The sequence below is a fragment of the Argiope bruennichi genome, chromosome 2, assembly GCF_947563725.1.
Source record: "Argiope bruennichi chromosome 2, qqArgBrue1.1, whole genome shotgun sequence".
NCBI classification, from domain to species: Eukaryota; Metazoa; Arthropoda; class Arachnida; order Araneae; family Araneidae; genus Argiope; species Argiope bruennichi.
Genome location: NC_079152.1, coordinates 68,756,440 through 68,780,494, shown reverse-complemented (window position 1 = coordinate 68,780,494; position 24,055 = coordinate 68,756,440). Strand labels below are relative to the sequence as shown.

Genomic DNA, 24,055 nt, shown 5'->3' with positions numbered 1-24,055 from the left:
TCTCTCGAAAATGGAGGTGGAGACAAATGACTTTTAATGACACGATCTTTCATATGAAAATTGTAGAAATTTAATCAGTAACTAGGCTGACAAACACTTTTGTTTTCCAAACTATTTTAAATTTATGGATTTTATTCATATTATTTAATATATATCCAGAAGATTGGGAAATATTCATCTCAAACAATTACTTTAACAGAAAATATCTATATTCCTACTTTCTATCAGGGAATGATATCTGCCATTTTCTTAGACTGCTAGTAAAATTATTTTCTTTACTTTTTATATTAAATTCAATCTAACCATCACAGAAATGTCACTTGCAAAATTTTGTAAAAATTATCTACGGGGTGATTAAAAAGAGTGAAATTCTAGTTGCTTATAGGTAACAGAAATATTCCATTGTGCAAGAATAGAATGAAGATATACATAGGTGACCATCGACGTTCCAAAAGGAAAAGCTTCATGTACTTAATTCTTATATATAAAATTTACTGTTCTGGATATTTTATTTTTAATATTAAATAGAAGGGATGGAAGTTCAGATGCTAATGACTCTTTTCCCTAGTCTTTCGTATCTTAACTAGTGATAAAACCATTTGAATGTCTTCGTCCCACTTTTCCTCATTGCAACAGTTCGCATTTAACCCCATTTAAATGGGCGATGTCTATCTGATAACAGGATGAAAAGGTTAATTGAGCCTTGAGTCTAATGTCCAAATTACTCTTGCCGTGGGAGGAATGAACAGTTTTGTTTTAAAAGCGCGATTTGGGCTAATGGAAAAATTATGCATTCTTGGCGGCTAGAGATCAATTCGGTCACAATCGTCATTTCAATGCTGAGCGAGAAAACACCATTAAAAGATCACAGCTCAAGGGACTTAATCCTATCTCAAGGATTTCCGGAGCTTTTCTTATCTTCCAATTGTACGAATCGAATGCTTCCAGCTTCGGTAATAACCCCTATTTTGTTCTTTAGGCTTAGTCCCTTTCAGATGTGAGATTATACTTTTTGAAAGAGCGCCTCGAGGATATTGATTGTTTCATCCATTTCTGAGGATAAAAGAAATGATACAATGTGAGAGTTCTCTGATGTATCTCTGCAATGGTTTAACTTTGTTTGTTTTATCTTGAAGTTAATTTCATTTATTCCACACCTTAATCGGTATCTCTAAAAGGATTAGGAGATGAAATACGACACTTCGCTTAAGAAACCAACTATTAATGACTTTTAGTGTTAAGAGGGCTTGTTGGGCAATATATTTCTGATATATGACATTATTTTAAATTTTTTTTTTTTTTTTTGGGGGGGGGGTATTAGTGGATCACATGTTATGTAGGTATTTCTATCTTTCCCAAAATATTCTCCATATATTTGTTTCTAGGTATTAAAAATACTGCAATTTTACCAACTAATACATTTTAAAGTGGGTGATAATCACTCGGATGTAATCGGACAATAAATCAAAATGACTCATTTTTCCCAAAGTAGTCTTGTGAGGAACTACTGATTCATACCTCGGATTCGAATCTTAGTGATTATCCAACTACTTTTTTCAAAAACTATATATTAACTATAATCGTATATCTTAGTTGCAACTGTAATATGTATTTACGCATATATAAAAGCCAATATTGGAATAAAAAATTTGTTTTGATTTTAATGTGGTTCGCTTTATCCATAATATCATCCACCAGAGTCTATTAGAAATTAAATAAAGGGAAAAAACTGAGTTGAACTTAAAATTGATTGAACTAAGCTGTCTGATGCCACTTCAATCCAATATGTTCCCTTTGGTATGCATTCATTTTACAACAATGTATATAATTTAAGTTATGCAGTAAGATTCGGAAGTATCGGCATTGTTCACTTCGGGTAGTAATAGAAATTAGTAGAACAACATAAGCGGCAGATCAAATCTGCCGTTTACTAGAGTGAGTATGCTTCTGCTTTTTAGGTTATTTTGCTCTTCAGAAACGTTTAGAAAGAATTCAGGCTCCTGCCCATCTATGAGTTTAGTTTAGTTATATTAACTTCCCTTTTTAAGATAATACTAGGGCTATTTTGGGGCGGACATCGTAATTTTAAACCGAGTCAGATGACCAGAATGCCATCTGAGCTGGTACCCCCTCTCCAAACTTGCACCCCAGTGAAATAACTCGGTGAAATCGGGTTTTTAACCTCAAACCTTTGGGTCTCGAATTCATGAGCTTACTAGCAGGTCACCGCGGCTTTTGTCGGTCTATGAATTGAGAGAACTTGAGAGTAATTAATAAATTTTAACTCATGGAATCAATCTAATTATGTCTTCACTAACTCATATTAACAACGGCAGTAGATATAAAAATTAATAAAATAATTTTCAATAAACCTTCTGTTTTCTTGCAACATGTTAAACGTTTCACACAAAACATTTAAAAGTGCATATCGATCTCTTTCCAAAAATCAATTAATTAATGAAATCTTTAAAAATTTTAAATTATGAATTTTAATTTTCTTACGAAAAGCAATAGGCACATTTATTAATAATTTTATTGATAATTAAATAATTATCAATAAAAGGGAAGGCGATAAAATTAAAATTGAAAATTATTAAACAATAACTATCTTGAGCTGACTTTTTGAGCTGACCTAAAGTTTTGAGCTGTTTCTTACATGTTATTCCGCTAGGCTGTGATAAATAAGATCTATTTTCATAACATATAACGCTTAAATGATTTTTTTAACGTTTCTAAACCAATAATCAAAAAAAAATTGCTTTCAGATATTGTTTATCATTTTTATTATATATTTAATGCATCGAATATATTTTTTACAAAACTCAGTTGTGCTCTTTGTATTTCATAGATTTTATTTTCTGACAATACAGTTCATAAAAAAAATGCTGTAGCTAATCCAGCTGTTTTCTTTCTATATATTCTGTAGGTAAGTAAAAACTCTGCAGATTGGTAATAAGTATCTTCGGATGAATAATATTTTTTTTTCTTTTAAGAGTGAGCAGCTATTAACATAGAAGTTAAAAACAATAATGTAATTATAAACTAATACACAAAGCTGCAAAAATAAAGTTTTGGGGCTGTTAATTTATACGTAACTTCAACTTATAATCAAACAATAAAAAAAGCATAAAAAATTGTAGTTGATGACATGTTTCTTTCCAACAATAATATGAATAAATAATATTTATTAAGATATCTTCATTGTTTAGAAAAATAATTTATCAGATTTCATTATAATTAATCAGGTTTCATTTATGATACAACCACATCAGAATATGCCAGTCTTTATTTTCAAAAAGACATGCATTATATTTCTAAAATATTATCTTTCTGTTAATTTCAGAATTTTTTTTATATAATCAAAGTAGTATATTTACCCTTTATTTTCACTTGGAATATATCCTAAAAACATATTCTCTGCTAAGTCGAGAGATTTTAATGTTCCTTCACTGTGACCGGCTACATCTTCCTGTCCATCTAGAGTAAGCACACCATCCCTTAAATACCTTTTGGCAACCAAACGATGGAATTTGCCTTGCTGTAGACGGTGAGGAGATTTTAGGATCACAGGGCCACTACCTAGATTATATCTAAAAAAGAAAGTACGTACTTTCAGATCGATGTAATGAATTACTTAAGTACCATGAAACAAAAACCATAGTTTAACAAGCGGATGAATATTTGTATGTGCTCTCCTTTTGTTCTTACATATGCTTAAGAATGAATTATCAATAAAATTAAATTTTTAAATAAACTGTAAATATGTAATAAAAATTGTTGCGAGAAATAATATGACGATTTTAAAAGAATGGATTGTTTTTGATACAGCAGAAATAATCTCTAGTGGATATCATGATGATGGACCTCTTACCTGAACTCCACAAATCCATCTCTAACCGAGAGTGAAACAAAGTCTCCAGAACCAGATGGTGTTTGGCCATTATACAGTATAATACCATTTTTGCCGTATATTTTGAACTCCAATTCCAAAGACAGGCGAGTATATGCTTGCAGTTTCGGGAGTTCAAGGAAAGAGCCTCCAGAAAAGGCAGGAATTTCCACAGGAGAATCTAAAAGGAATGTTTGATGATAAATGGAAGTATTGATCTAGAAAACTTTAGAATGGTTTATGTAAAACTAACAGTGAATAGTGGCAAAGTGAAACGTGCTTCATTTGATAAGATAATAATAAGATAACAAATAATGATAACAAAAATTCACCAGAGAAGCAAGTTTATTCTTAATAAAATATAACAAAATATAAAATACGAATCTCTGATTCGCAGTGAATACTTAAATTGCAGAAAGAAGTAGATAAAAATGAGAATCATGATGAAGATTTGCCATATTCAGGGAGATGTGCATATTTTCTTACTTATTCGCTTTCTCTTGCTCCCGCTAATTTTTATTTAAACATATTTATTTTGATTGCATGAATCTAAGGAAATGGATTCATGTATTTTAGAATAAAAAGAATTCCAAATGAATATGAATGAAAGAGATATTTCCTAGTAACCTTACCTTCAGGTATATTTTGGATTTTATGAAATTTTTTGAATGAAAAGAATAAATAATTTCTTGTGAATGCTTAATGAATAAGTTTTCTAGACTACACGTAGTTATCAGAATTAATGTTAATGCTTTTCTCTTTCAGATCAAATTATTTTAGCTCGATTGTTCTAGACAATTTTACTGATATTAGAGCTTTAAAATCACAAATTTCGATGTCGTATGCTATATTTTTTCGTTTTCCCTTCCTTTATCATCAAAAATTATTACATTACTGACAATTAATATTTAAAAATTTAAAAAAGTATAATATTTAATAAGTTATTCTGAAAAATTTCCAATCTGTTCTTTTACAATTGAAATTACAGAAAAATATTAATGTATCTCCACTGAAGGGTTGATATTTTTTTGCATATAATACACAGATGACATGATGTTTTTTTTAAAAAAAAATCCTTAGAGCAATAATATATTTCAATTTAGAATTACTTAGACATCAAGATATTTCACAAATTATTTAGCAGTCATTTATCCTAAGAACCTCACATTGCAGTCAGTGACAAAACTTAAGATTACAGTCAATCTTAATTCTCAAATTTTGTAATTATTGGCTATTTTTGGTAAACCAGAATAATATGAAGCACGTTAAGTAATCACAGTCAAACACTGTAAAATAATAGGCTAGGGAACTGCCAAAAGAATATGACTTACAATTCTTATTTATGCTTTACATAAAAAGTATTCAATAACTATTTAAAGCTAATCCACGAACAAAATATATTAATTGAAATGAAAATAGAAATTTTAAAATTCGTTTTAATTAGTATAATGAAAATATCTAATACATTATTTCTGTTTTTCACATCCCACCGTTTGAATTAATAAAAATGTTTACAGAGAAAAATAAAGCATCTATGGGAAGTATTTCTTCCTTTCTGTAAATGCATACTCAATTTTGTTAAAATTCCATCTTTGTTTGAAGTTTAAACTTATTTAATGCAGAATAGTTGAACAACTTTAAGTAAGTCGTTCCTGGATTTAGCCTACGAATAGTGCCTAAGAATAACTATATTGTTTGCAAAAGGCGCCAAGTATCAAATTGCTTTGTTAATTATAGGAGCTGCTCATTAAGTGTTCTTATTTTGTGCATCTATATATACTTGTGAACATTGGGAAACATTTCATATTTACAGTTAAAAAAGCAGTTCCATTAAAACTATCAAAAAAGTTGTTTTATTTGAAAGAGTTTTCTAAATAAGATAGCTACCATTGAAAATACTCCATAATCATAATTAACTGATGCGATTACATCAATGAGAACATAGATGTAACACTGCAGAAAAAAATCTGAAAAAAAAAAAAATCTTACGCCAAACTTATGAATTACCTTCAACAAAATTCAAGACAATTTTCAAGGAGGCGGAAGTGACGCTTAGTGATTTGTAAATATCCACGGAGAAGGTGCAAAATGCAAAGGATTGCCTTACAGTACGTAAGGCAATTTTCGAGACAAAGATAATGTCTCCACGTCTGCTACTGCATCAAAAATAGTAGACATAATTTCTAACTCCCAATTCAAATCATATTTACCTCTCTTTTCTATTTTGGTATGAATCTATAAAGTCGTATTCTAAACAAGTGAATTTACTGTGAAAAGTAACATTGGTAACACAGATTAATTTTCAATGGTTACCGAACCTGATCCAACATCAGAAAGAAAACAATAATTTTTTTATTCATTTAGGTAATTTCTGTTGCCAAATATGTAAACACAACTCGATAATTTAAGTAAAACATATAGCAGCCAATACTGTGGTGAATGGTACAGATAAGAAAATGTGGAAACAAACAATACAGAATTCATTAAGTGGCGTGGAAATTAAGAAATTAAAATGCAAATTAACTTTTCACTAAATATAATTAAGATTTCCAAGACACTCTAATGTGAAAAAAAGGAAATAATTTAGAAATTCATGTTAGATTGCAGAATTTATACCAACAGCCACAAAGATATTATCAACAGAGACATATTATGTTTAAAAGAAGACTACGAAAATTCAAAATTGTTTAAAGCATCGAAAGAGATTATTGCGAAGTTCACTATAATTATATTAATACAGTTCACCTGTACAACTATTAATTAATTAGTGGTACTGTATTAATTATATTAATAGAGTACAACTGTATTAAGCAAATGAATTTTGTTACAACAGATTATATAATTCCTATTTCTTAAACAGCCTTTTCTTGTTAATGCATGAATTAATCTTAAGGAAAAACATTATGCCTTATTGATCAGAAATTAAAATAATAAACTGGACATATCACGCATCTTGAATGAATATTCTGCCAGAGCTTTTAATAAAGTAAATTTGAAACAGCTACTGTCCTTGCCACTTGTTGAAATTGGTTCAGGACATTTCTATTAAACTTTTTTCCAAGAGTAGCTAAATATCAAAATATTTTTCATAAAATTATCGAAAAAGGGAAACTAAAAATTCAAGACAATTTAATTCTGATATATAATAATAACAAAGAAGCATTGTAAACGTGTTCAAATCAATAATCGATTACCATTGCTATTTTACATATACTCTTAATAGAGTATTTCAACAAAAAATATTAAATAATTTTTTTTGCAGGGGAGAGGATAAAGGGGATTTATCTGAAAAAAATATCTAAAAATTATCTAAAAATATCTATAAATATTCATTCAAAATTTAGCGATAAGTAAAATACTAGAAAAATATGAGCTGCTGACAGAAAAAAATGTAAATAAAATTAAATTCTAATCAGATTAATGATAATAACAATTGCATATGTTTACTTTTAATTAAATAATAAAGACTTTTCTTTATTCTGACATTCATGAAGTTTTTCTTCGTTACATTATAGTGTTTCATTGTAAAATGATTTTTTTTTTTGCTTTAAATCAAAATATTAAATATAAAACTTATTTTAGAGTTCTTAGCAGGCTACCAAAATCATATTTACTTATTTATTTTTATTTATGAGAATAATTATTCTGTACTTGTATTTTGTATAGTAAGGAGAATTCAGCATTAGAATTAGTAATAATGTAATAATTATCAACATTTTTCTAAAATTTTATATTAGATGATGGTGCTTTATAACGAATGCACACCTTATTAAAATTAATTGACTTGCGTATAGTTGAAAATGCATAGTTAATTATTTATTGCTATAAAGAATTCAAGATTGTAAAAAAAAAAAAAAAAAAAAAAAAATGCATCATTAACATTTTAAGAAAAGGTGAATACGAAATTTCATCTTGATAAACAAAACTTATATATATATATATATAAAAACCTAGTAAAAATAACAGTTTTTACCCTACTTATAAACTTCAGTAGTTTTATAAATACTATCCCGAAAACTTTATTTAAACGCCTAATTCGTATTTAAATTAAATCAGGCATGGCATCGATTCTAAGTTCTTCACTGCAACGTAGTGAATATAAAAACCAGAAAGATTAAATGCTTTCTCTATTCTATAGTACTTTATCTGTAATCCTCTTCATTTCAAAGATTTCACAAAAAGTAGCAAAAAAAAAAATAGTTTCATTCTAGAGAAATTATTTCCGACTGAGAAACTTTCTTAAATGATAAGATAATACTCAAAATTTTACTCATGGCGAAAAAAAAATGCCTGTAGGGATTTATAAAAAAAATTTAAATATTGTTGCGGCTCATTTATACCAGTAAAAAGACTAAAGATACGGAGTTTCCAATTTAAATTGGATATTTAGTTTAAACTAGGTTTTAGTGTGGTAACTTACAATAATTTTTTTTTCTTATTGCATTTAACGAAAAACATAAAAATGAATATTTTTTTTTCTTTTGAAGGAATGTAGTACTATGTAGAGGAATTACTTCTCATTGTTCCAAAAGATTTTTCGATGATTTGATAACTAGATCTGTAAATCCCTTTGATGTATTTAAAATCAAATTTTAAAACCTGAAGCAATTTTCTATGGATAAAAGAACAGTGAAATTTATAAAAGAAAAAAGGGGGAAATCATTTTATAGTAGACGTCAAACAAATACTATTATGTTTGTAAGTATTCAGTTATGCAAAATCATTATCAACTTATTAACCAGTATTGATTAAGGCTAAATTTGAGGCATGTCTGCGTAACTGAAAAAGGAAATGCATTCAAATTCCGTGCTAGAAGAATAAGAGTGATTACTAGCAACACTATGTACATGCAAATCTTGTAAACGTAATGAGTATCATTGAAGTTGTGCATCGACAGCAATGACTTTAAGTGGATGAAGAAGACAATATAGGAAACTCCGACTTCGAATGAAATCATATAATACAATTACGAACGGTTGTACTTTCTTTTTGTGATATTGACTAAATATTTGACAGGAGTGGCTGGCAGTAATGGTCACGGGAAAATATTACATCAAGAAACCAAGGTTCAGCCACATAAAAGACATTTCCCACTGAGAAGATAACTGTATTCCCCGCATGGTTTTGATGAATTGTAATACATCGGCAACATAATTAAAACATTCTATTTTCACCAAAGTGATGCAACAAAAAATAATAAATTAATTATTTGAGAGAAGTTACAAGTCAGATACTCAAGTAGTATTCATGTCACTAACTTCTCATGACTCCAGTTCATTACTTTAATAGTGTCAAGCTGTATGCCATTAAACGGTGTAGTGGAGATACGCTTTGTTCTGAGATGAGAGAGGTTTCTAACTTGATATCAGTGATGGATTTATGTTATTTAGAATATGGTCACTTGGAACCACACTTTGACATACTAAGACCTAAGCTAAGAGTTATGATTTTAGGAGCAATTTTCTATGACAGGTGGATATCTCTTGGTGTTATCCAACGTATCTGATAGAACATTTGTATATTAGACTGATGATTGAACCGATTGTCATTTATAAATGCTTTTTCATCATTTTTCTAGATGACGTTTTCCAATCAGATAGTTTTCATCTTCACATAGCCGCTATCGCCCTAAAGGATATATACCTATTGCCTTGGCTTGCGAAATAACCAGATTTTTCTTCCAACGAGCATGTATGGAATATTATTGGATGTTATATCCAGGGTTGCTTTAAACAGCACGTGCAACTACTGATTTCATTTACCAACTACAGCAGGCTTGGAACTAAACCCCACAAAATGATAAACATTAAGCTTATGCATATAAAAACGCATAAGTTTTTTGCGTTTTTTTCTCTAAAAGTCGAGGTAATTGCATTTATTAAAGTACTACAATCATTTCATATTTAAAATAGCTTATCAAGTTCATACTTTAACATAAGAATTTTAAGCTTCAATCAAATAAATAATTTTACTAAGTTGTAATATTACTTCTCTGCTCTGCAAATCTCCAGAAAAGGGAAATATGTTAAAAAATATAGTAATGGATGGTGAGTCAATGATTTCCAAGTTTAGCTCTAAAATGATGGGGCCTGAATATTCGAAAATCCTGACGGCAACTCTATGAAAATTCGACTTCCAATATTTATTCTAGAATATTTTATTCCGGGCGAAAGGACCTACAAAGTCGAAAGTAGTAGTAGTTGAGTTCAGAGAAATCTTTCTCAAGAGAATTGATCTTTCTAAGTATCTTTGTACTGTTGTATTTTTTGGAAGCGATTTGCTGCTTTTGTGCTGCTGTTAACTACATATGCTGTTCCTTACGCTTTGGCTGTGTTTTACTACTTTGTATTTTTATTTTCGATTAGAATTAGACATCTTTATCCCTTACTGAGTTTTTTTTTTTATTTTTTTCACCTTACATCTACTGGATTGCTCTAACGTATTAGCTAAATCTTTGTTTATAACTCTTATTCCTCTAAATTATTATTATTATTACTATTTGTTATTAAGATTTTTTTCCCATCTATGTATTTCGAAAAAGACCAATATATAGTATTTTATTCATCTAATTATTGGTTTTGTGTTCTCAATAACTCCTAATTCTTTAAGATTTCTTTTAGTAAAGAAATGCCATTAAAAGTTTACATTTCCTTTTCATTAAATAAAACAGGAAAAACCAATGATTTTCAGAGATTCAATTTTCATTTTAAAAACACTATTCAAATTTGAATGGCAAATTATGAAAATGCAATTTAATTAATAAATATTTTCATCCAGGTTAGATATTCTACCTCAATTCCTATTATTAAAAATTATGAAGGAATAATTTTTTTTATCAGATTTAAGTCATCTTTAAGCATTTTAAAGAGCCATCGAAGATGGAACCGTTAGATTACGAGCATTAAAAGAAGTGTCTTTATATGCTGCCATGATAATAAAGAAGGATTGCTTTGGAGCGTTTTTCCCCATCATTTGTTGGACATTCTATCTTCTTTGATGGATGCAAGTTAACAAATGGAGCATTTTATTCACTTAAAGGGATTAATGAAGCGCAGGAAAAAGGCAATTCCTGAGTCAAGAGGGATTTCCTTCAGTCCTCAGTGGTTTAACCCATCTCCAGCAAGAAGCCAGAAAACCAAAATAATCTCAGCTTAAGCTTAAGCTGTGGTTGCTATTAGTCTAGAGCAAGAGTAGATTTTTTTCTTAATTTGGAAGAAACGTGATTTGATGCTTAGTTGAAAAATAAATAAATTATTGTGCCTTGATGGCCAGACATGTATTGAATATAAATAAATATCTTTAACTTTGAAATAACGAATGCAATTCATGTTTCTATCTCTATAAATAAAGCGATATTGCAAAAGATGCTTTTGTCTATATTCAAAGCTTGCGTATTTATTTAAGACATGCCCTGTTTTATAGATTGTATTTTAAGAAGTATTTACTAAATTGTTGGAAATGTTAATCGTTTAATTTTATCGTTACAGAGATAATTTATTCGTACGGTAGTTTAAGGATTTTGTTTAACTTCTTTTAAAAAATATGTAAGCAAAATACTTGGAACTCTATACTTTAGAATAAAATAACAAAATATTCTAGTTAGAGTTTTCAAGTCAATAATACTGACAAAATATTCGTTATCAGTCATAGTGAAACACAACATTACTTTTTTCTTTTACAAAATATATATATTTCTTCTAATTATTATAATTTTTTTTTTCATTTTAAAACTTATATTCATTTGGTAACATATTGGTGCTTTTTTTTTCATGGAAAATGCAGAATAATGGAGAAATAAAAGCATAAATGTCCATTTTATCATTATTACTGATTCTATGTTTTGATGAATATTAGGGAATTTTATCTTAAATTTCATGGGGTTCTCTTTGGGAATCAAACATATGCTTATTATTTTGCATGCTTTTATATACTAAAACTCAAAATCATACAGTTAGTGTAATAGAATATAAATATTTTGATTAAAAGAATAAAGAGAATACTCCAATTTATTTTAAGTATATTAATAAACAAGGAATTTTTCATTGCGAACGGATATACTTGATATCTCAGATTGTTTCTAGAAGTATCAAAAACATTCACTATCATTTTGAATGAAAACGGGACTTAATGATTCAAGTTTGAAAATAAAAATAATTTTCTGATACAGGATATCCTAGCTTTTCTATCATAGTTGGAATGTGACAGGAAACCATTCAATCTTCTTAAAATAAAGTTTTTAATATTTAAACCGGGGACTAGGAAAACGAAAGCATTCAAATGAAGTTTTCATATTTTGAGGAAGAAATAAATCCATAGGGTATATATATGGTGAGAAAACCTGGTTTTGAATCGGCAACATGTTGTCGCTTGGAAGAAACTCACGTACATCGAGGGATCATTAAATATGTCCGCTTAACTTTGCAATACTATCCCTCTTTCTCTATGCATCGAGTCATTTTGCAGATGCACATGCTCTGAATAAGATCACGGATATCGAAAAATACAAGACACGGATGCTTTACGTGCCTGTATAAACTTGAGATATAAGTGAAGAATTGGATTTTCCTTTCCATTAGCTTGTAGAAGTAGATTCATTTCTTATGTGGCAGTTTAGCAAAAAAATATCGCTTTCAATCCCCTTTGGCATTCACATCTTATAGAGTAACAACCGATTATTACAGCCAATTAACAGCAAAAGAATTATTAAACCCACTCATATTGGTTTACAAATCACTTTAAAAAGTTTTATATTGCTAAATTATGGAGTTCTATATAGGCAATTCCAGACTGCTTTTATTATGCATATGTATATAATATTATTATCTGACGATAATATTTACATGTTTTGAGAGAGTTACACAAATATGTAGGATGGCCATATTATTATACACCGAAGTAAATTATATCATACCTAGTGATATAAATGTTACATTATCTCTATTAAACTATTCATTGATATTTCATATTCATTTCAGAGATGATATAATGTGTTTCTATCTAATCAGCGTTTTGAAATGTTATATATGTAAGGCTTAATTTTAGACAAGAAATAAATAATTGAGTTGTATCTGTAGGGGACAAATTCTATATTCCTAACAAATATTTTGAGAAATTTAATGATGCATAAGTTGGTTTGGAATGTATATTTAGTACGACAATAAAATAATTCAGCAAAATAAATTCTTTTTTTTTCTATTTTATCAGCTATTTTACATTTTTAGTTTGATATTCAGATTATGATGCATTTTCCGAAATGTTAAAAATTTCTTTCTCAAATAAGAAAATATCTTAAAACAAATTCTTACAGATAAATGATATTAAATAAATGTTTTCATTTTTATTTCGCAATTTTTTCCAAAATATCACTTTTTATTTTGATTGATGAATTAATACATGATTCTCTTCAGAAAGCGAGGTATTTAATTTCTCTAGTTAAATCTTTATTTAAATTGTTTATGGATTTTTTTAAAACAAAGATAGTTTTGTAAGCACAATCATTTTTTATTCAATGAACAATCTGTATATAATTGTTATTTTCTCAACTTTTAAATATTGTTAAAAAAATGTCTGAATTCATTAATCTTTAGGTCAAATGAGATTGCAGAAATTGAATGAACTTTTCATTAAAAATTGATAAATATTCATTCAATATGAGCCTCGTTCAATCCATTAAACAACAAATATTGCTGTCTCGACGTTTTTTAGCCAATGATAGTTTCAAAATCAGCAACAATTCTGAACTATTTAAATCTTTCAACCTGCGATTTCTTTTCAAATTGAATATATTCAATATATATCTAATACAGCTTTGTTGTAATACATTGAATTACTACTAAAAACGAATACTTAAAAATCTTATTAATCCACCAGTTATTAGTACAATAAAATTAGATTTTTAATAAGAATTAAAAAAAAATCTGCAAAATATTTTGTTAAGTAGAATAAATAATAATGAACTAATATTTAAAATTCTTTAAAGAATATTAAAAATGCTGACATATTTCCCCTATCCACTTCATATTTTCTTCTTTTTTGGCTGCATAAAAAATATGAAATTGGGCATTATTACATCTTTGTGCAGTAAACACGGTTTAAAAGCCTGGGACAATATAATGATTGCTGAAGGGAACTAATGGGTGGTCAAATATGAAAGCAAGATTTGAATTTGCAATCATTCTCGCAGTAAAGTGTCAACAAACCATATTAAGAAAACGCTTTGATAGCTGATAGTTTTGGGTTAATAAAAATGGGGCGTTACATGATGGAACAATATGTTAATGCAAGATTTGAAATAAATAAAAAATACAATCTTTTTTTCTTTACATTATTTTATTTTTATTGAGTCATAAAGAATAAATGAGAGTGTTATGTATGAAATAACACATAGGGCAAATGGCCTCCAATGCTTTAATGGCACATGTGCAATTTTTTGTCGAAATTTTCTATGACCAATTTGCATAATTTGGCTAAATTTCGTTGATGCAGCTTTGAATTTCCTCCTTCAATGCAAGCGAGCTTATGGATTTGTTGGTATAGACATTTGACTTCAAATAATTCGATAAAAAGAAATCTTATGGTTACTAAATCGCATGATCTAGGGAGCCAATTCTCAAATTTTTGAACTGTGGCCTCCATATTTTCATTATTTTTGAAATATTGTTCAACAACGAAAACACGTTGTTTCGCTAGTCCTAAACTGTCAGCTGTCAAGTGGTTTTCTGGAGCTGCAACACTTTACTGCACAAATGGTGGCGAATTTCCAATTTTGCGTTAATTTTGGGACACCCTTTATAATGATGAAGAATTTTAACAATGATTTCCGCATAATGAATGTAGCTTTATGGCAATTAAACTTCGAAACTTTCTATCAAAGGATCTTTAAAGAATAAGGAATTTTATTCTATCATAATGTACTTATCTTTTGAAATGTGGAGAGTATTTTTGTAAGTAAATATTTTATACGTGGAATGGGCTTTCTTTACTTTTCCATTGATGATGTATTTTTCAGTGACTTGCGTAACATTACTGAACAAATATATATCAAAGTGAATATGCATTTCAATCTTGTCTTGTTCAATCAATTATATCTTGCTGCTTTTATTCATCTTCTTATGCATACACTCCTTAATGTAATATTTATAGAATCTGGTAAGTTTAAAATATAATTCCAGCGACGTCCTAAAATACACAAAATAATAAGACGAGAGCAAGCTTTATCATAAAATTAAATCTATTTTAACATCATTAGATGCACGATAACAGATCATTCCGATAAAGTTTATCATTTAAAAATAATTAAAATATTTTGTAATTTAAGAAAAATTTGTAAATAAATTTTTAATTTATAGCATAATATGTAAAATCAAAGTTAAGTTTATACGAAAAAAATGATTAATTTGAATAAACACAGCCACTTCTTCTGTAAATAATAAATAAGTATTGAAAGTATTTTAAGTATTAAAAGTATAAATGTAAGTAAAAAATTTTTCATTATGTTTCCAATAATTTTTATTATATTTGATAGTTTTTTTTTAATTTTCGTTTTTATTTTGAGATGAAGCAACGAACTCATAATTATAAAAAATTTGACCATTAGATATCATTTACATAACTTACTATGCAGCTTTAGGATTGATTTATCTGCCTTTGATATCTATCGAAGAGGATTTTCGAGTAATCTATGTGCACATTATCCTGGAGTTAAACAGTTGCTCCATATATTTAATCCATCAGCTTTATAAATTGGCTGATAAGCTATATGTGACATAGAATATCTCTAATCACTATTTACTAGGAGAGAACTGACATAATTCTGAAAAGGGGGAGGGATTCAGTAGAAATGTATCAGTACAAAAGTAAAAATTCTTAGAATAAACAACCTTTTATTCTGGCTTATATTTTATTGAGTATCTGTTTAGATTTAGTTATAAAAATAATGTTTTTTAGATTTTAGATTTGATTTTATAAACTCATTAATTTAATGGTATTTTCCTAAACTTAGGGACGCAATGACATGGTCGTAAGCTCTTGGATTGGCGTAGGGACATAGATTTAGAATTCTTTTCCGAATGAAATACAGTGTTAACGTTAATTCGCCCAGAATTAAATGCCCATCCATCGTAGAAGCTTGAAGGGAAGGGGGGGGGCTGATGGCTGAAGTGATTTCTCTGCATTTCACCCTTATTCGAAACACCGCGATCCCTTCCAAAACAACTCTCGTGCTACCTCAAAACGAGAATTAATTCTAACTAAAATATACAAAAACAATGCTAGAAATTGTAACTATTCTCAAATGTATCACTTCGTGACCATTAATTTTATTTTATTAATGTTAAGGAAGTTTCACATTGAAGTCTATTGAAAAAAGTTTGAAGAAATCGATCATTTCCGGATAAATAAGCGTTCAGTTTTTATCATGTAAATAAGCAAAAGTGCAATTCGTTAAGATATAATTTCAATTGCTATTTCCTTTCCATTTTTTTTAAAAATACATATAAGATTCATATTCAACAAGGAACTCTTTCTTTGCGATTTATGCTTCGTTTACCAAAATAAATATTTCTTTGTCAATAAAAAAAATTATCCATTTCAAAAGAATGTTATCTTCCATAGATTATGATCACAAAATGTATTTTAAAAAGTACTTTAAAGTAGAAACACATTTTCGTTTTAGACATTCAAATGAGAGATAACATTTCATGCACATCGGCATCTTAAAAACTATGTCTACAATGAGTATATTAAATGCAATCGTTACCATCTATGGGCGGTTTTGATGTTGTAGGTCCAGTGCTCAGGTAAAACTGTTCCGAATGGCTAACATCTCTGGTAGACTTTGATTCATACTGGTCAAATGTTGTTTTCTGCACAGTGGATCTCCGGACTGGTCCTGCTGTGGGGGATATGTCTTCGGCTCCAATTATGACACCACCTATGAAAGAGTTTCAATTCTGAAATCTTGTAGACGAGTTCGGATATTACGATAGTACTTCAATTATAGATAAATAAGAGTTTCTTAAATTTTAATGAACACTGATGATGTGAAGCATGAGAAAGAAGAAGGTGTCTAATTATTGAGTTGATAGTAGTTTTTCTGGGTTATAAATAATGTAATTGTTTATTTAAGGTAGATAAATATATTGAAAGATCTATTTTTGGAGAAGATATTGAATATATTTTTAATTTTTGAACAATTAATAATATTAAATAAAACTCTTAATATAAAAGCATTTAAATTTAGTTTATAAATTCATTCTTCCAGAAATAAGATTTTCATTTAGTATAGTGATATTTCAATATCATCTACAGGTTCTATATTATGGAATAAGTAATTTCTTCATTAAAATGATTCCTTGGTTCTTTTAACTCTTCCTTAGGTGAAAAGAATCGAACATTTCGTACTATTTTTCATGAACTTCTGTAGTTAAAGGTTGGTAACCAATACAGCCTGTTTCTTAGTTCAAGAGATAGATAATACATTTCTTGAATTTACATCTCCTAGAGTTTTATAAAGTCATTTATTAAAATTCTAAACTACAGGTGGTTTTATATTATAAATCTTTATAATCTAATATTCCAATATTTCTTCCAATTTTCAAAATTTGGAATAACAGATATCGTTTTGTTTCAAGCGTGTTTTCACCCTATTTTATAGAAAAATAAAAAATGCATGATTTTTTTACATTTCTTAAACGTTAAAAAAATCAATATGCACTGGATAAGTTTTAAAGAAATGTCAGAGTTGTTAAAAGAAAGAAAACAGCATAAATAAATTGTCTATTGCTACGTAGAAAAGAAAAGCAAAAATTCCTATGCATATGCTAAAATAGTATTTTTCAACTTCTAGTTTTTACACAAATATGTACTAATATTCTTACCAGATTTACAAGGTCCTTGTTGCCTAAGATGTATAGATTTCTGATAACGGCAACTGAAAACACTCATCTGACATTTATTGGCGTAAGTATTTCCATCAGTGCCACAAACTGGTGAAGGAACGCTCACAGATGAACAACGAATTTCACAGAAGCACTGTGATCGTCCGTTAGATTCTCTGCAGATGGCACCATATTTGCATTGCAGCTGACTGCACGGCCCTGACACTGATTTTGCCAATGATTCTTAAAAAAAAGCAAACATAGTAAGACACATTTTGGATATATATTATTTTTCTTAATAAGGATTTAAGAAACATTATTAAGTATTTTTGATCGAAATCTATGTTTATTAAATAATAAATGCAAACGTTATTTTTTATTGCTGAAATGTTCAACTGATTCCTGAGATTGAAATTTCATATAAAATTTACTATCATAATGCAAAACTCTTAAAATTCTGGAAATCATCTCTGTGATTAGAGTATAAGGCAAAAGAAAAATAAATAATTGTATTAAAAATCAAACACATATTTCATGCACACCAATTTTGCATAAATTATTTAATTTCTGAAAGGAAACTTTAAAAAAATATTTAAAATAAATATAGCATTTTGCGAAATATTTTGTGTTTATATGCAAATTTAAATACGAATAAATTGTTTTTAGAAATTAGAACACATTATCAAATAAATTACACAAATTACAAAGTTGAAAGAAAGTAGTTATATAGTTTATCTCAAAATTGTACAGAAATAAAATATGAAAAGTATCACAATTATTTAATATCAACTTAAATCAGTCTTGTAGTTTGTTAAAGAAGTACAGCGTTCATTTTTCTCTATGAATTCATTATTTTTACAAATTGCTATGATTTCCTTCATATGCACTGCATTTTATTTTCAATGAGTGAAAGCATAATTTAATGAAAGTGTATTGAATTATATAACCTTTTTTGTCCTATAAAAGAAGTTTCTTCCATTGTCTATCCTTCACTTAATTAATCATTTCAATTCTGATTTATTAACTTACATGCACTTGTATAACACTAATATAACATGTAATATTTGTTATAAGTGAATGTTATCATTGTTATAACAAATGTTTTGAATTTTTGAAGGAATTGCATCATTATAAGAGTCTGCATTTTGTTCCTTATAATGTAATTAAAGTTGATATTTTGTCCTCTTATGGAAATTTATAAATGTGGATATATCCATAAATACTAAATGATCTTCATGATAAGAATATGGAGCATTAGGTGGTTATCTTACCGTCTTGATTTGCATTTTTCTGAATAAATTATATACTTTCAGACCTAAATAAACCTTCTTGATTTACAGAGTTTTCTAGAATTCAATTGTTGGGCATCTTCTCATAAAATATGTTTTATTTCATTACTGTGTTTCTTTAAAATTTCTCATTTCCTATATCTACTTTGAGAAGCTATTCGATGTGAAAATCCTTAAAGCTTTATATATTCATCTTTATATAATATTAATATCAAAAGAAGATGCAAATCGTTAATGCACTGAGGAGCCAGTTTTGAACAGTGCAAGTTAATGGATTTCACGGCACTTGGAAGTCTTGAGCTCATTGTTGAAATACTAATGATACGAAGGTGTCTCCGACAAAAGAGCTTTATCGATTAGCTACGTGTCCCTCTTAACTCGACTTAACTTCAAAGGACAAAAATTCAGTTTTGGGTTTTTGGAGCAATTAGAGAAAGGCGGAGGCTGTTGTTTTGCCACCATTAACTTGAAAGATATCTCACAGCACTTTGCAGCCATTGTTTTCCCTTCTTTCATTTCCTGACATTTCGGGAAACTTCTTAAAGTTCCTTTGTAATTACACTTGCTTTGTTCTGTTTAATAAGCTTAGTAAATTAATAGTGTTTCTTTAGAGAATTTACACATTAATATTACCATTAAATTTCTCTAAAGATAATTAGAAATGACCTGTCTAAATATTTTTTTACTGGGATATTTTTTCAGAATTAATACACCGTACTGAATGCAATCTTGTGGTTTCAGAGCATAAAAGAATAAATAATTTTAGATACATGATTATTGTAAAAATTAGCTCTTTCTTTGTTCATATAATGTTCAAAAACATACAAATCTTAAACATTGTAAGGTGATCATGGAGCAAATTATGCGCGTGCAATTTATTGACTGCAACTACAACTGGCATAAAAGTCATCTACAATTAAAATTACATAAAATTGATATAACACCACTTTTCTTGTTTCTATCAAAGTTATTTCCAGAAATATTAAAAAAATTCTATGGATCTACAAATTTATATTACTTTGTACTTGCAAAGTCTACGTGATAAATTAAATAACAGCTTAGAATTAAAACTGGGATTAATGAATTAATTAATTTTATTCAAAGAAAATAAGAGGGCAAGAAAAGGCAAGTAATTAATTTTTAAAATGACGTAGGATGGCTCATTTTCTTATATGTCATGTTAAAATAGAGAATAGTTTATCGAAACCATAGTGCCTGAAGTGCTGTTTGAATAACTTTAATATAATTGCTAACTTTCTATAACATGATAAATGACAAATGTAGATAAACTTTATTGCTTACCATCCATGCAGCCATCTTCTCCTAGTACAGTACCTTCTGGACATATATCGCACTTCATTCCCAAAATGCCATGCTTGCAAACACATCTGCCTGTCATCTGCTCACAGTCATCTCGAGCTGATCCACGCACATTACAATCACAAGCTGCAGGAGAAAAATATATATTCCAGATTAAACATCATCATTTAAGAGCAGAAAGAAAGATTATGGCATGTTGAATACGCAAATAAATTGATAGCTAAGAAATGAAATCTTATTTGTAGTTTTTCACAGTAGGAAAACGGTAATATTCAAGCACCTATTGTGACTTATTGCCATATCTTTTTTATGTTGTTTGTGAACTCGTTTTTCGCTCTGTGCCGAAAAGAGGTAGCCTGTACAGTACATTATTTTAACTTCCTAATACTTAATTTCCTCTATATGCCTGATCTTGATATTTTATAAAGAATATTGACAGAATTTTAATATTAAAAAATACTTTTTTATACATTAAAAAATTTGTATTTAATCAAAATTGTGTTAACACATACATAAACGCACATTTCTAATATAGCGTACCAGATTCTGAATTTCTCAGATTTTAATTGGTAAATGACACACGTATTTGATAAAAGTAAATAAAAATGTTAAAAGGGGATTATGTAAGGCAATATATACTTCACCAGTCTGAAAGTGCCCTCATTAGTCTGTCTAATTTCCAAATTATAGGAATATATGATTGAAAAATACACTCTAACTCCTTTTTTTATGTAACAGTATTAGAATAACTAATTATTACAAAACCAATAAAAATAATTATTAAAAATAGATATCTACTATGACAAATTTCAAGTTATCATGTTTGTTTTGCAATAATTTTTTAAAATTTTATTTTCGAATGTTGAATTTTTAAACCATTGTTAGACACTGGAAAAGCGCGCGATCAATTGAATTTTCGGAAAGATTTTGAAAAACGTAAATTGACCTTACATTTGTAATATTTCTGCAGAAACATTTTGAATAATATTATTAGACTTAAAAGCAGATGGTGGAAACTCAGAATCTAAATTCAAACGTTTCAAATTCGGAAAGTTTTCTAACATTTACAATTTTTAAATCTCAATTTAAAGCCAAATTCCATATTTAATAATATTCGGTGACTCATAGGTTTTCATACATGCAGCCATCTTTTCATCTTTCTTACATCTTTTCGCCATTACAAACTCCATCCTAAAGTAGCATCATATTTTTACATGATAAGAGCGCAAATTATAAAGAAAATAATTTCTTCAGCTCAAAAATTAGAGGGAAACTGCACAAATAACCTATGAATAAGTTTTTAAACAAATATATACATCAAAAACAGGGAAATGAATATGATTGATACAATTATGTAATCTGTTCATTCGATATTTTGAAGTTTATTTTCTGACTTTTGAAGCGGAAATAATCATTTATCTTCCTATTCATTTATACGTCATGCGGAATGGCTTTGGAAAAATTTTTATATAATTTAGAACATTCATGGATGTGATATAAGAACAACATAATACTGTGCAATACTCGGACCTAGCCAGAAGCCATTCAGGAAATTTGATGGGGCCTCCGAAGAGCAACCCTACTTAGCATGAAGGAACAAACTACACTTGATAACATTGGACCCTTGCAAACAATAAAGAACCCTCTAGAGAAAATGCATATTGGTACCAAAAAAGAATAGAAAAACAAACATTACATTTTACATTACGTATTAAATTGTGAAACATTGAAAAAATGAGTGTTAACTTTAAATGAGTGAACATGATTAAATGAGTGTTAATTTTTTACATTAGAATAGAGTTAAACGCAAAAGATTTGATCATTTCTTGGTCATATGGTTCTGTGTTCTCGCCATAGTTGAATCATGCATATTATAGCGTGAAAAATTGATTAGGCATTATGACGAAGAAAAATAATTAGTTTTTATAAAAAAAAACAAAGAGTTTAAGCAAATATGAAGCATTAAAGAAGGCAATCCCACCTTAAAACTCTTTAAATTTATCAAGAAATATAATGCTTTTGAAATTGAAATTACAAAATTTACATTCTTTTACATAAATGGCGAAAAAGTAACATAATAAGAAACATAGCTTTCATTTCGTTTAAGACAATTTGTTACATAACATCCTAAAAAAATTAAAATGCTGTAAAAGTAGGGTTTATTTGGAAGTAAACGTAACTGAACTAATGCGAATTCAAAATAACATTCTTTTTTTATATTTAGAATAAAAGTAACTTTTATAATCTGATTTGACATCTTATATGCAAACATCACTGTACTTATTTCGATATTTTTTTCATTCCCACAGTGTATGTGAAATATTTTCTTAACTCCTTTGGGGTGACATTGCAGTTGCAGGTGAATAAGTTAGATTTATAATAAAAGCTGGAATACTAACGAAGAAAACAAAAGACTCCAAATTAACTAATCACATTCAGGCGGCATTGATATGCAATTAAGAAATTTCTTCTCTTTTACATAAAAGTTGAAGGCTAAAAAATGCATAACAAAACGAAGAACAAATAATGAATGCTTAATTAAGGTATCACCAAACAGGAGGAATATTTAACAAGAATTTTCATTAACATATAAACAAGATATGCTCAAGTAAAATTGCTTTTTATTCTGCTTCCTTCTTTCATTCTTTTAAAAAGATGATTCTCTTTTGGTAAAATAATAAAATGAATAAAAATCAGAATATTTCGAATGGCTAACAAAAATCACATGTTTTTATGCTGAATTTTACCGCAGTCAAAAGAAAGTAATAAAATGAAAGAATGGCATTGCTTAGAATATCCATGATTAAAGTAGATAATGAATGCAGTATTAAAGAGTCGAAAGTTGGTGCGAAAAGTTACATGCATAAAAGCAGCGAGAAAATAAAAAAAATGAAGTAATTATTCTTCATTAAGGTATATGCTATTATTTTTCTTTAAGAAATCGGTCTTAAAATGTCCATCTAATTTAGAAGTAGTTCTTTATTTTCTCTCTTTCTCTTGTTCAAATCATGGCATAAGTATTCAAAAAATAATGCTGCCAGCAAATTATTAACAAAAACACACACGCAATTAGAGGAGGACAAAGTTAGTATATCATAAAATTACAGTAACTTTATAATTCAAAAAATATAAATCCATTATTTATTGATAAACAACTCTTGAATTTTTTGCTCGATCTGGGCGATTCAATTTATTTAAAAAAAGTTATATGCATTATGAAATGTTTTTATTTTGTTAACGAGTAAAAACACTGGAATTGGTACCATGGGGTAATGAAGAAGAAATAATGTATTTTAGATCTAATAAAGAATCAATTTTAAAGTGCTTTTTTTAAATACTATTAGGCCAAATATTATAGAATTAAGTGTTTTCTATTTATTATGTGGAAATATTAAGGTAGAAAACACAACTGTTGTAACTAGGGATTGCAATACCGGACCAAAATTACAATACCGGTATTCGGTATTTTTTAGATCTTAATACCGGGATACCGGTTTTAATACCGGTATTAGAAATTTTAGAAAAGGAAAGAAAACACAGGTGTTTCTTTGTTTTATTTGCCAGTTTTATTAGAGAATGTAAATATCACAAAAATAATTTGTAACTTATAAATTATATCATTATATAAAGAATCACAAAAAAGTAAGGGTAAATCACTATTCAGTCTGTGGTACAATTAC

General features: G+C 28.3%; 1 protein-coding gene across 1 annotated transcript in view; it reads right to left on the bottom strand.

Annotated features, from left to right (window-relative positions):
* Positions 1 to 24,055, bottom strand: part of LOC129962213 (agrin-like) — a 282,823-nt gene that overhangs the window by 37,047 nt on the left and 221,721 nt on the right. The window contains exons 11-15 of the mRNA XM_056075952.1: positions 20,358 to 20,501; positions 17,767 to 18,009; positions 16,647 to 16,820; positions 3,872 to 4,070; positions 3,378 to 3,590 (exon numbers count right to left, since the gene is read on the bottom strand). Coding sequence (XP_055931927.1) covers positions 3,378 to 3,590; positions 3,872 to 4,070; positions 16,647 to 16,820; positions 17,767 to 18,009; positions 20,358 to 20,501 — 973 coding nt within the window. The remainder of the gene's footprint in view (positions 1 to 3,377; positions 3,591 to 3,871; positions 4,071 to 16,646; positions 16,821 to 17,766; positions 18,010 to 20,357; positions 20,502 to 24,055) is intronic.